A 14,420-nucleotide genomic window follows, 5' to 3' on the forward strand; every position below is an offset into this window, starting at 1 on the left:
ACGAAATTATTTGATAATTTAATAATAGTTTACTAAATTAAAATTAATCATAAATTTTCGGGAGGTTCAGCACTGTAAAATCAGTTTGGGTTACAACAATTTGGTTAATAATTGATTCGGATTTACAACAATTCGGTCAAAAACATCGGTTTGGGCTAATTAGTTGGTTGTAGCCGATTAGTGTTCAATTTCTTGCATAACTCGAATCACATATGACTCAGTTCGATCACTACTAAATTCGGGTAAATCTTAAATAATAGTTAAACATCGATTATAACAATTGGTCGAGTTTGTGTTCAATTATACCGTTTTCAATTATCAATTGGCGTGGGTGTAAGATCAGTTCTAGTCATGATGGTTTGATAAAAAAAAAATTGCTATTTATGTAATTTTTATGATTTATGATTTTTTTTTATTATTCGGAATTTTTTATGTAAATTTTTCAAATTTTTCTCTAATTTTAAATTAATTTTCAATTTATTTTTTTGGCTAATTACCTGCTATAGTAGGTCATCGGATTACCTAAATTTTCTCTAAGAAAATACTCCTAAAGTTAGGATTATTCATGATTAATCAATAGGTGGAATTATTATAGGAAAATCTGTAAAAAGTTAGATTATTTTAGATAAATTTTCATAATTAATAATAAATAGTAGTTATAAAAAAAAATGAGATATTTGATCACAAGTAGAGACTCGATAAATAAAGAAATCAAGCAAAAAGCCCATTGAACATTTATTCGGGAAATACAAATCAAGCAAATTCGCACAACTGAGAAAGTCATGTACTTTAGCGTCGATCTTAAAATGTATTAAAATAATAAATATTTTTATTTGAAAAGTATAATCTTATTAAAAAAAACGTGTATAATAAAATAATGTTAACAAATCAATATAAGACTTTTGCCACAACTTAAAATGCACAACTTTACGAACAACTATTAATTATTCTCAAAGTTGCCTTATACCTAGAATAAATATTATGTCATTATAATCGCTTTTGACAACTTAAAATTCTTAATTACTATTGTTAAAAATTCACCTCGCTCTAATAACAATTTTTTTTAAGCACACAGTTTATATTCTTTTTGAAATTAATTATCTTAATTAAGTTTCAAGTTAGATTATTGAAGAATAAATAAATAACCTATGAAAAGGATAATATGAGAACATTTTTTCTTAGTATGGTAAAATGAGATATGTTGTGTATGACTATGAGGTTGTTACAATCATTAGGTGGCTATAAATCAACCACAATAGCATACATCAACAACTTTTTGTAATCAAGGAATTGAATGCTACCAGAATTAGGACCAAGTGTAATAATTAACACTCACTCTTTATTGTTTGTTCACTAACTTAAATTGGTCCTACTCGTTTTTCACGTTATTGAAGAAGAGAAAATCTTTACATAATCGAGTTAGAGAATAAGACAAAAAAAATAAGTGAAAAAATAAAAAATAAATGATTAAGATGAAAAGAGTATATGATTTGTGGATAAAATTAAAAGAAAAAGAGTAAGACTATTACCAAAAAAATTAATAGTGAGATTATTGACAAAAAAGAATTAGGTGTAAAATCAGTAGAATGAATAAAAATGAAAAGTAGTGCAAATAAAGAGACACAAAAAGAGTAGTATACTATCTAGTCTCCACTTCACTTGAATAAGTCTATGCAAGACTTTCTCTTATATTCTATCGGTGAAGTTTATCGAATTAGGACCAAATGATTTGTTTTTATAAAACTTCATAAATTTGAGAATTGAATCTTGCATCAATTGGAGCATTTAACATTTTCTCAAGATAAGATATAGAGTTTAATTCTCGCTGCCACCTTTTCGTAGCCCTTTTCATCTTTCACTCTATATTGTATTATAAAATAAAATTAAGACTTAATAAATATTAATTTAGTTTACATGTAGATATACGTTGAGTTGATGAGGTGTTATGACTTGTTATTTGACTTTTGACTTTTTGATTAGTCAAAAATTCAAAAAACATGTTCGATAAATGGCCTGATGTTTAAGTTAAAATAAAAAAACTAATTTAGTTGACTTTTTTCATTAACTTTTAGCTTGTTGGCCTAGTTTTTATCCAATAAACATGTGACAACCAATATACTTCCTATGTTTCATTATACTTGTTACATTTGACTTTTTGTGCAGTTTAATTCGTTATTTTGATCATTTATATATTGAATTATAAATGTCTAAAAATTATAAAAAAATTAATATTATGAAAGTATGCGATTAGACAATTCAAACAAGATCTCACTTGACTAAATCTTTTCTTAAACATTAGCCGCAATATGTAAAATAAGCTTGAACTATGAATAGTGTCAATAACGAAAATGTAGCGAGTATTTCAGAACGGAAAAAGTATAATATTTCCAAACACTTCATAAATAATTGGCTTATCCAGCTAGCTTAAAAGCTAACATTTTCAACTGAAAACAAGCATACCAATTAAAATAATCAACAACCAGCCGTGATTTACCATACACACCTATATTTTTTGTTAAATTTATTTATGAATCCATAGTTAATCACTGTCTCTTCAAATAGAAACACTAGATGACCGCTATGAAAAGAAAATTTTTTTTTTTAATTGAATAGTGATTATTATCAAATTTAAAATATAGTGACTACGGAATTGTGATAGAATGATATTACATGTATATTAAACAAAAATTGTAGAAACAATTAAATTGTATAAATAACATTATAAAAATGAAGAAAGATATATAAATGATGATACAAGAAAATAATAAAAGTGAAATTCCATATATAACATCAAATTTTCATGAAACGTCAGTGGTAATACTTTTGTAAGATTTTTCCACATGGTAGCATCCAGTTTATGCCTTACCTAACTGCCGTATCATTTTCCGTTAAATTCTTATCAATTTTCTTTTAATTCACCATTTTGACGTTTAATTCACTGTTACAACATTTGAGAGTAGTTGATGAATCAAACGGTGAATTAAACGTCAAAATGGTGCATAGAAATAGTATATGGCAAATTATAAAGACAATAACCAACATTTAATAAGGCTAGAAATGTCAAAATAGTGAATTAAACAAAAATTACCAAAAATTTAACAGAAAATACTACTATAGTTAGACAGTACATAAACTAGATGCTACGATATTACTACTTACTTTTCATGAAAATACAATGCAAACGTGTAATATTTTGGTCTTCGAGGAGAATGCAGGAGTAGTAAGTGGATCCGAAATTTCCAAATGCCCAAATTATAAACGGGATCTTTTTTAAAAGGAATCTTAATCAAAGATATTTTATGATTGGGACATTATCTTATTTTATGCTTTGGTTTAGCCAAAAGAAAAAAAAAATAATGGAGTATTTGTTGTTATAAATAAAAGGTACCCCAACTCCATATAAATGGACGGTAGGTAATGACTCAATGCCAACCCCATTTCTTCTCAACTAGGTTGAATATTTTAAATTTGTTTGTTTTATCGTATGTATCTACGTAGTGCTGACTCGGACATATTGAATTTTAGGAACCTTTTTAATATTCTTTATTTATAATTCTCTGTCAACCATTCAAGGTTTTTTTAGTAATTACTTCTATTAATTTGACGTCATACATTATATTTATAATAAAATAGTATTTTTAAATTAGCATTAATGAGAAATCGAGTGTTTGTAAGAATAATTGAATATTCAGTATTAAATGAAGAGATAACATAAATGTTGTAGATAAAAATAAAAGATAGTGAAAATGTTTGGATCAATGAAATTACAAGTAAGTGATAGACCATTGTCTAAAACTGAAAACGATACAAAATAAGTGAATTGGACAAAAAACAAATGATACTAAATAAAAAAGACGGAGGAAGACAGGAGTACACATCAACCAAAAATGAATTAAGATGTGTTTGTTTTGGAGCAAAATATTTTACTTTGAAATAATTTTCGTGCAAATTCATTTTCTCTAGATGATGCAAAATTTAACAAATTAATATTGATTTATTAAGTTTGATGATAAAGTAATTTTAGTGGAAAAGAAAATGTTAATTGATGATGAATGCAAAGTCGTCTTGAACTTTTTAAGGGCCTTAAGCTATAACAAAAAATTAAACCTGTAATCTTTATATGACCAAGACATTGTTCATTAAAGTATTAAAAAAAATCTATTATTTAACTGAAAAAATAGACTAATTCTTATTTGCATCAGCAGAAAAGTTCTGAAGAAAGTATTTCCTGATTTTTCTTAGTTGATCTATGGGTTAGATTAATTTGTTATATAATTAAATTAATGAGTTCGTTGGCAAAGGAATTTAATTATAACTATTTTAATAACCGTCACATTTTCTAAAGTGGAGGAAAAAACTTCTCCTAATTTTTCTCCACATTAATAGGCTTGATTTATTAGGCTTTATTTAGGAAAAATTTACTTGCCTTATTTAGAAAATAAAAACTGTAGCTTTTTTTACTTGCAAAACAAGTTTTATGTCGATTCGGTGATAAGAGAGAACCAATTCGATTTTATGCCAGGAAAGTCAACCATTGAGGCAATTCATGTTTTGAGGAGATTAATGGAGAAATATAGGGAGCGAAAGAGAGATCTGCATATGGTGTTCATTGACTTGGAGAAAGCGCATGATAGCATACCACGACGTGTCATCTGGGTTAGCCTCAAGGCTATATGTATTTCTTCAGTATACATTGAGGCTATACGGGATATGTATAACAGAGTTTCGACTAACATTCAAACACCGGTGGGGATAACAGAGCCTTTTCCGGTTAAAGTTGGACTACATCAGGAATCGGCTCTAAGACCTTTCGTTTTTATTGTCATTTTGGAAGAGATTTCTAAATCTATTTGGGAGATGGTATCGTAGTGCATGCTATTCGCTAACGACATAGTGCTGGTAGCAGAAACTAGAAAGGAGGTTAGTAACAAATTGGATGAGTAAAGGGAAATTTTAGAGGGTAAAGTGTAATACCACAGATTTAGCTTGAAAAGGATTGATAGACTACTCATATCAACAAGGTGCATCTTCTTTTCATGGGAGCCAATTTGCTAAGAACTCCACTGTTGAGCGTGCTTGGTGTGGAGCAATCTTAGGATGGGTGACCTCATGGGAAGTTTTCTTGGGCGTACAAGAGTGAGGCCAAAGTGCGCTGGAAAGACTACTGTTGGTTTGTGGAGCTAGTCTACAGTCTCATGAATAGTCACCAGCGGTCCGAGGGGCCGGGGTGTTACATAAAGGGTTGCGCATTAGTTGTACGAAGACCAAGTATTTGCGCTGCGACTTTAGTGGGACATCACCGGTAGATGAATCGGTGGTGTCCATTGATGAAGCAGTTGTTAAAAGTACGACCACGTACAAGTATTTGGGATCAATCATTCAAAGGGATGGGGAGATTGACGGAGATGTAAATCACCGTATACATGCGGGTTGGGCTCAAGTGGCGAGCAGCCACCGCAGTGCTATGTGATTAGAAATTCCCAAGCAAGTTAAAAGGAAAATTCTACCGGACGGCAATCAAACCTGCTCTGCTATATGAGACCAAATGTTGGCCTGTAAAGAACATTTTTGAACATAAGATGGAAGTTACAGAAATGCGTACGCTGAGGTGGATGTGTGGGCACACATTAATGGATCGAATTAGGAACCAAGAATTTAGGGACAAAGTAGGGGTAGCCCCTATTTTTGGAAAAATGCGCGAAAATAGATTGAGGTGGTTTGGACATGTGCAGAGAAATACTTTCGACGCCCCTGTGAGGAGGATAGAAAGCATTATAGTAGAGGGTAAGAGGAGTCGAGAAAGACCTAGGAGAACTTGGGATGAGCAAATAAAAGTTGACTTGCATGAGTTAAACCTCTCTGAGGGGCTGACTATAGATAAAGGTAGTTGGAGGCGCCATATACATATTTTAGACTACTGATGTCCTCTTAGATTACCTTTTGGTGTTCTTGCCCTCCTACTTCTCTCGTTTCTTTATTATTAGTTTTTTTGTTTTCTTTTATTTTGTAGTTGGTTCTACTTATTTATTTTATTTATAGGCTTTTAATTTATCTTTCTTGTATAGTTACGACTCTTTATCTTTCTCGAGTCGAGGGACTCCTTTGGTCGCACTCTCCTTTATGGGTATGAGTTGCCGCCGTCCTTCCCTCCTCAGACCTTGTCTATAGTTTTTCTATGAGTGGGATACACTGGGTAGGATGATGATGAAAACAAGTTTTACTTATTCCTCCTTAATTTTAGGATTAAGGAGTGAAGTGGGTAGTTATTTTCCTTACTAAGCTACGTGAATCTCCTATATAAAAGGGGTTGTTTTAACTGGTTATTGAGATGAAAAACAACGAGAAATATTCATTGATCCTTAATTGCCAATTAATTTTGAAATATTTCTTGTGCAACTCATTAATTTTATTCTTAGGTTTTGGCCTTTGTAAAAGGGTTTTTGAGAGAATTGTTGTAACTAGATTTGGAGAAGTATAGGGGAGAAAGAGAGCTTCATAGAGGAAGCTTGAGCTTCGTGGGAAGCGAGAGAAAGAGAAAGAGAAAGAGAACTGAGTTTAGTGAGAAACTCAAGATGGCCTAGGTTTGTTTGTTTAATGTAATTGCCTAAAATATAGTGAAGAATTTGAAATCCCGAGGGGTCGTGATTTTCTTTCTATTTAGGCCTAGAAGATTTCCACGTAAAAATTGTTTTGTCTCTTTCTAAGTTTACGCATTGAGTTCAAGTTTTTAATTCCGCAAAAACAGACAAAAACACTTAAACTTATTAAATAATAATTTACTCCCCTCTTGTTATCTCTAAACGTTTCTACAAAATTAAAATAAATTTAAAATGTATGAATGAGACTAAAAGAAACTGATTAATCATTGTTCAAAAATTTAAATGATACAAAATAAGTATACGTACCTAAATAGCAAATAATGCTAAATAAATGAGGGGAGAGTAATGAAGACAATAACACCATCGACTTATCTAATTTTTTGAATTATCAGATTTATTTTATACTCTGTTTGTCTTTTTTATTTTGCACCAGTTGCAAAATCAGTAAAATTAGTGGAATTAAGTTCAAGAAATGAGACATACAATAAATAAATTATATAAATGAGTAGTTATGATGGAGAAAATTTATAAATTCTGGATGATAAAGAATAAAAGTAAGACCATTACAAAAAAAAGGTGCAAAATTATCAATAAAATAAATAAAAATTAAAAATGGTGCAAAATAAAATATAGATACTATTCTTAAAAAAAATGATTCATGCTAAAATTTTAAAACAAAATATAATACATTCTACAACTTTTAAACATTTTTTCATATATTTAATTTATTAAGCATATAATTCTCTCACAATTTTCATAAAATATAATACATTCTACAAAAGATAGCGCGACCGAAGGAGTCCCCCGGCTCGAGACGATAAAGAGACGTAACTACACGGAAAAGATAACTTAAATGCCTGTAAATAAATAATTAAATAAGTAGAACCAACTACAAAAAAAAAAAAAAACTAACAATAACAGAAACGAGATAAGCAAGAGGGCAAGAACACCAAAAGGTAAACTAAAAGGACATCAGTAGTCTAAAACATGGATATGACACCTCCAACTAACCCTATTCCTAGTCAGGCGTCTCCATCCACCAAATTCATTATCTCTCTTTTTTAATTACATTTTCTTAAAAATTAATCTCTTTTTCTTTGATATAAAATTTAATGGGATAGACTGAGTATACCTGGCTACAACCTAAAAATCATTTTAAATTAATTTATTTTATGTTGATAGGCGCAAAACTAAAAAGTGGGATGTAGATGGAGCCAGTGCATGCTGCGTTGGTGATGACAAGTTGTTCGAAGTTTAGTCCATCAGTTTCATTTCAATAACTATCCCCTTATTTCGCCTGCAAAATATAGTCAAATATTTGTTCTTAATGACATCCTAATTCACCATTTATTTAAATCAAGAACTTATTATTCTTTTGAATCACATTGTTAAATTGCATTTGGACATATTGTAAATATCAGCATATAATCGAGGACATATGATGTGCATATGCTTTCTAAGTCAAGGGGATACCATCCCAAAATCATATGTTATAATAGGAGAGGGGTTCCAATGACCTATAAAGTGTGCAGTGTATATCATATATTTGATTCATCAATCTGAGCTGTTCCGTGGGATAAACCATCCCGATAGAGATCTGCTAAAAAAAAAGAAAGATTATATGAAAATCAAATCTAAAATCTGACCACCAAAATTATTCCGAATTTCAAGCAAGGACTTCCTCATGTTATATTTTGTTTATAAGGACTCTTTATCTGACTATAAATAGGGCAACCTAATTCTTTTCTCACACATCACAACCATTCAATTTCCAGTCATACAACTCCTAAATTTTTTCTTTCCACTTTCGTTGTCATTTTGATTATTTTTCTTCATTTCTATCATTTATTCTTTTATTTAACATGACTGTTATCGTCGAGGAGCCCGTTTTTGGTATGTACTTCATAATGTATCTTAATTTTTTGTTCAACTTTTACTTCATAATGTATTTTTTGTTCAATTTTAAATTTCGTGTCACCATTTTTTTTATTTTGCATCATTAATATATTAGACTAGCAAAAATAGTTAAATTAATTTGTAAAGATTTTATCACTTTTTGGTAGATTTTTTCTTTTCTACTAATTTTTTTTAAAATAAAAAAATTTAATAATTCAATTATTGGTTGATTTTTGTCACTTATATATCATTACTAGATAACATAAAAGTGTGTGCTTCCAAAATTGGATATAATAACCTAGCGGCGCAATTGCATCCATGCCTAATAATACAAATAAATTTTATACTATCAAATAATTATTAATCAATTGCAAACTTTAGCTTCAAAGAAAACAAAAAGAAAAGTAAGATTTGGATTTTGTTTTCATTATCCATTAATAAATAATACTCCCATTAATAGTAGTATATGTTTTTATTATATATTATCCTTTAAGCATAATATTTAATCATGTTCATATCCTATCATCCAAAACATAAAAAAATATTATCATTACAGGATAATAAGAAAGAGTATTTTTAGCATGCTACAAACATTATATAAATAGTTGTTTTAATTTTTGAAAAATTACTGTAAATAATATAATTTTTAGTTAACTTTACTATAATGTTAACTTTTTATAATTATTAATAATACCAATTTAGAATATTTTTCTAACTATAGAAGGTTATTAAAAATATTTTGGCTTAATTAATTTGTAGAAACCCAAGAGGAGATAAAAAAGGTACGCTTGGATACAAATGAATTAGTACTGGATGCTGGATTTAAGATCCCTGATTCTAAGGACTTAGTCTCAAACAATGGATTTTCAACTCCTGATATTAATGCCTTTGGCAACACTTTCAGGTTCTACTTTTCATCCATAATTATTAATTATACATTTTTTTTTTTCATATTGTTGGTTGAGTAGAATTTTCAAATATTATTTTATACGGATATAAAAAGGAAAATATATATTGTTAATTAGATTCATTTCTTTATGTACAATTTTAATACACAATTTTTTATAAAATATATCTATAGATACTAAAATTTGAATTGTGCCCAAAAAATGAAATGTAAGTATGTAACTAAGATTCTAAAACGGTAAGAATTATTTTCATGTCTTACTTTCATCAATAAATATCTACTCTTTTAATTGATAAAGTCAAAATTAGATGATGTTATAGTATGAAGAATGTATTGTATTCTATTAAAATCCGTGTAGATACGTACAACAAAATTAATTATTTTACTACAAAAATGTTATTGTATGATGAGTCCAATAAATGCACAATACATGCCATCTATATAACATTACTTATTTTAGTAGTAAATTGAAAATTCATCATTAAATTATGTGTTAATATTTGTAAATAATTTTTATGTTTCTAATTTTTAGCTGATTACGTAGTCATAAGTTTAAGAAAAAAAAAGAAATTTAAATTTATTATTCATCATCGCAATGAACCTCTCTTTAAGGCAGAGTTTGAAAAGGGTTAGAAAGAAGGCAGATAAATACCTTCATCGTGATTAAAAAAAGCCCTTAACTCGAATATAAATCGGTTATAACTCTAAAAAATAAAATTGAAAATGATGAGATTTAAACTCCAAAATTAAATAGATTATGAATAAGTCTTGATTTAGTGATATAATATATGGTTGGTCAAATACGAAGGCATAAATAACACGTATATACACGTAACACGTTCAACATTGCTTATCTACAGAGATTATGACGCGCAAACTGAAAGGCAAAAAAGTGTTGAAGAATTTTACAAGCAAAACCATATCCATCAAACCGTTGACTTTGTAAGTTATTTTTTTTTTCATATGAAAAAAACTTAGTTGACCAGTGTGTAAGAGAAATAAATATATTTATTATTATCTAGTTAGATCTCATTGCAGTGAATAAATTATCCGATGAATAAATCTTGCAAGTTTTATTTTTTTTGCATCCTATCTTTGTTCATTAATGTATACAATAGTAAATTTGATTTTTTGTAATATTGAATTTAGTACATTAAAAAATGTCATTGATTTATATTATTAGTGTAATAATTATTAGACTTTATTTTATATTCCGCTGTAAAGTGATTTAGTGACAGTTTATTTGGCCTTTAATGACATTTGTTATTATGATTATAGTCTACAGTGACATTCATGAGAAATATCACTAGATCTTATGTTGTAGAAAACTTTAGTATGGTTTTTTATTATGCTGCTAAAGGGTCTAATAAATATCACTAAATCCACTATACATACCATTAGAAATTTAAAGTAATGACATTTAAATTAAATATCGCTAAATATATCTCGCTAAAAGTAAATTGTATTGTAGTGGTAATTAAACATAGTTTGACTCATAAAAGTAGTATTATACATTAATAATAATTTAATTTATTTAATTACTTTTTTGAGAGAATTCTTATTATAAAAGAAATTGATGCAATTGTTTTTTGTGTCTACAATTTTAATTTTTAAATACGGCCACGTCGATCTTGTACTCTTTAGTCTTTGAGTAATACGTAAAAAAAAATTAAATATGTTTAAGTAAGACGGTTGACCATTATTAATTTTTATTCGAATTTTGATCTATGGACGAGAAAATAAATGTTTTGCATTTAAATAAACCTTTATCATGTGATAAACAAAAGGAAAAAACATTAATATAAAAATGCAATATATGTTTCCTAGTAAAAAAAAAAAAAAGGAAGTAAAGAAGGAAAAAATGGTATGCAGGTGAAAAAGATGAGAGAAGAATACAGGAAATTGGATAAGGTGGAAATGAGTATTTGGGAATGTTGTGAACTCCTTAACACAGTTGTGGATGAGAGTGACCCTGACTTGGATGAGCCTCAAATTGAACATTTGCTCCAAACTGCTGAAGCTATTAGGAAGGATTACCCTAATGAAGATTGGCTCCACTTGACTGCCCTTATTCATGGTATATAACTTTACTACTGCTCCTCCCTCTGTCTCTTTGATTTTATTTTTCCTAATAATTTTTACTTATTTTAATAATAGAATAAAAATTAAGTGAAAGGATAAAATATACCTCTAAGAATCAAATTTGCCTTAAAACTAGTCTAAAAGAATATCAAACTTATAGAGACCATTGTCTACCAATATACTTCCTCTGTTTCATAATACTCGCTACATTTTCTATTTTTGGCAATTTCATATTACTTGGTACATTTTCGTTTTTAGTAATAAACTAATCATTTAAAGTTCTACCTACCCCTATTTTTATCCTACTCTATACTTTATAATAAAATACTATACTATACTCTATAAAGTAACCTAACAACTTATTTTTCCTTTTTCTTTTTCAATTAACAATAATAAAATACTATACTCTATAAAGTAAACAATCAGCTACAATGTAGGTCAATCACTTTTCTTAATTCGTGTGCCCATGCAAATGTAGCGACTAAAATGAAACGGAGGAAGTATAATTGGATTAACATGTAGCATTACCGAACCTGTTTGTTAGTGACCCTTAATTGCTAATATCATCACCAACTACATAAAAACAATAATTAAATCAGAAATTCCACTAAATTGTTAGATAAGAGTTATATATTATATAATTAATTAGCTTTAGGCTAATTTGTTTAACTACCTTTTGAATATGAAATATGATTTTAATTTGCAGACCTTGGAAAGGTTTTAGTTCACCCAAGCTTTGGAGAGCTTCCTCAATGGGCTGTTGTGGGCGACACTTTCCCTGTTGGATGTGCATTTGATGAATCTATTGTTCATCATAAGGTTAGTATATTCCATTAAATTAAATTAATTAATATAGCTTTTATACAAATTAATTTGCATTAAAAATTAACTAACATTCTTTTTTATTTAACTTGATTTGGAACAGTATTTTAAGGAAAATCCAGATTATAATAATCCTGATTATAACACCAAGAATGGTATATACACTGAAGGATGTGGTCTAGAGAATATCATGATTTCTTGGGGTCATGATGATTACATGTACCTGGTAATTTTTACTTTTTTTTTTTAAAAAAAAATTTAATTAGATGGTATAGCTTGTAAGATTACGTATATCCCATTCTTATAATGATATCGAGAATACATGTATAAATGTGACATTAATTATAATGTTGAACATAATTTACAGGTAGCCAAGGAAAATGGTACAACTCTTCCTCCAGCTGGTCTTTTCATCGTTAGATTTCACTCTTTCTATGGTAAGATTTCAATTGGAAATCCTAAATTTTAATTATTATTTTTATTTTTAGAATTATTTGTAAATTAAAATATTAAAGATTAGGTCTTTTTTAAATTATAGTTTTAATGTCTTTTTTGCGAATTATAACTACCAAATTATTTTCAATGTCTACAATATTCAGGCCAAATAACAAAATTTAGATCATTTTAGTGGTAAGAAATTTAAATTAAGTGGTAAGAAATTTAAATTAAGTGGTTGGAATCTTGTGATTTTGTTTGAACGCTGTAGACATTAATACTTTTGTAACTATAATTTGCATAAAAAAATACATTTAAATTGAAATTTTTTAAAAGACTAAATTTTAAAACTATAATTTGTAAATTATTATTATTTTTATTAAAGTAGATATTAATAAATTGAGCTTTTTTGTTGGACCTGCAGCTCTGCATAAATCTGGAGCATACATGCATTTGTTGAATGCTGAGGATAAAGAGAATCTGAAATGGCTCCATATTTTCAAGTAATTAATTAAGAATCTTTTAATTACATAACCACTTTATTAAGACCCATTCGTTATCTTTTTTGTTCCGATTTTTAGTTTTATTGAAAATCAAAATAAAAAATAAGAAATTAACTAGGAATAGAGGTTTTCACTTTTTAGTTTTTAATTTTAATCATCAAGTACCTAATAAATTTAATTATAATTTTTTATTTAAAACATATATCGTATGAATTCGAAAATAAAAAACAAAAAAAACTACAATAATACTAAACGAAACACGAGTAATTGATAAAAATAACTAAATTTCTGATTTACAAATTGTCACAGCAAATATGATCTATACAGCAAGAGTAAAGTTCGAATTGATGTGGAGAAAGTAAAGCCATACTACCTCTCCCTCATCAACAAGGTAAATTTCTAAATGCTTTTTTCCTTCTATTTACTTTTGGGAGTAGACATATTATTTTTTTTTTCTTTTACTTTTATAATATAGTAAATAAGAAATATTATACTAACGTCTGAATTTTTTTTTTTTTTTTTTTTTTTTTTTAATCATATAAGTCATTGATGAACCTTAGTTAAGGCTGAATGAGGCCTGGACTCCTTGAAAATTTTTAGATCATTATTTAAAAGCAAACAAATGTATTATCATTATAGTAAAAATATGTGACTTAGTATTAAGAGTATAATTTTTAAACTAAAGATTAAGAATTCAAAAACCCTAACGCCGATCCTATTTTTTTATTTGAATAATGATTTTGGCCCTTTCAATATATAGGCCAAAATGACCACCAATTATAAAATATATGGCTGTATTTTTGTGGGATATTTGGCTAATTATATAGAAGCAAATGTTAATTTGTACATAAAATGAGACTAACATGTTGTAATTGACAAAAGAGAATGCTATTAGTCTATTTTTATATAATCTTATGTGTTTAGTTAATTGTGTTACTTAACAAAATTTTATTATTCTTTTGTTACAGTATTTCCCATCAAAGCTAAGATGGTAGAAATTTTCGAAGGGATTATCTACAAATTTCACACTGTAATTAGAGTTAAGGCATTTTGATTGGTTTTACAAAACCAAATTAATAAGTTTAGTGAGACAAATTATGGTTTATTTTTAATGTTTCATGTATTAGGCATCATGTATTATGTATCATGTACGTATTACGTATATGTAGCTTTTTT

At 28.1% G+C, this 14,420-nt stretch overlaps 1 protein-coding gene across 1 annotated transcript in view; it reads left to right on the forward strand.

Annotated features, from left to right (window-relative positions):
• The first annotated feature begins 8,163 nt into the window (after positions 1-8,163).
• Positions 8,164-14,420, forward strand: part of LOC130823796 (inositol oxygenase 1-like) — a 6,368-nt gene continuing 111 nt past the window's right edge. The window contains exons 1-10 of the mRNA XM_057688574.1: positions 8,164-8,492; positions 9,255-9,399; positions 10,263-10,344; positions 11,275-11,479; positions 12,191-12,303; positions 12,410-12,532; positions 12,674-12,743; positions 13,166-13,244; positions 13,554-13,635; positions 14,213-14,420. The exon at positions 14,213-14,420 is cut by the window's right edge and continues 111 nt beyond it. Of these exons, the coding sequence (XP_057544557.1) occupies positions 8,462-8,492; positions 9,255-9,399; positions 10,263-10,344; positions 11,275-11,479; positions 12,191-12,303; positions 12,410-12,532; positions 12,674-12,743; positions 13,166-13,244; positions 13,554-13,635; positions 14,213-14,239 (957 nt within the window). The 5' untranslated portion in view covers positions 8,164-8,461 and the 3' untranslated portion in view covers positions 14,240-14,420. The remainder of the gene's footprint in view (positions 8,493-9,254; positions 9,400-10,262; positions 10,345-11,274; positions 11,480-12,190; positions 12,304-12,409; positions 12,533-12,673; positions 12,744-13,165; positions 13,245-13,553; positions 13,636-14,212) is intronic.

This window comes from Amaranthus tricolor, chromosome 9 (genome assembly GCF_026212465.1).
Source record: "Amaranthus tricolor cultivar Red isolate AtriRed21 chromosome 9, ASM2621246v1, whole genome shotgun sequence".
NCBI classification, from domain to species: Eukaryota; Viridiplantae; Streptophyta; class Magnoliopsida; order Caryophyllales; family Amaranthaceae; genus Amaranthus; species Amaranthus tricolor.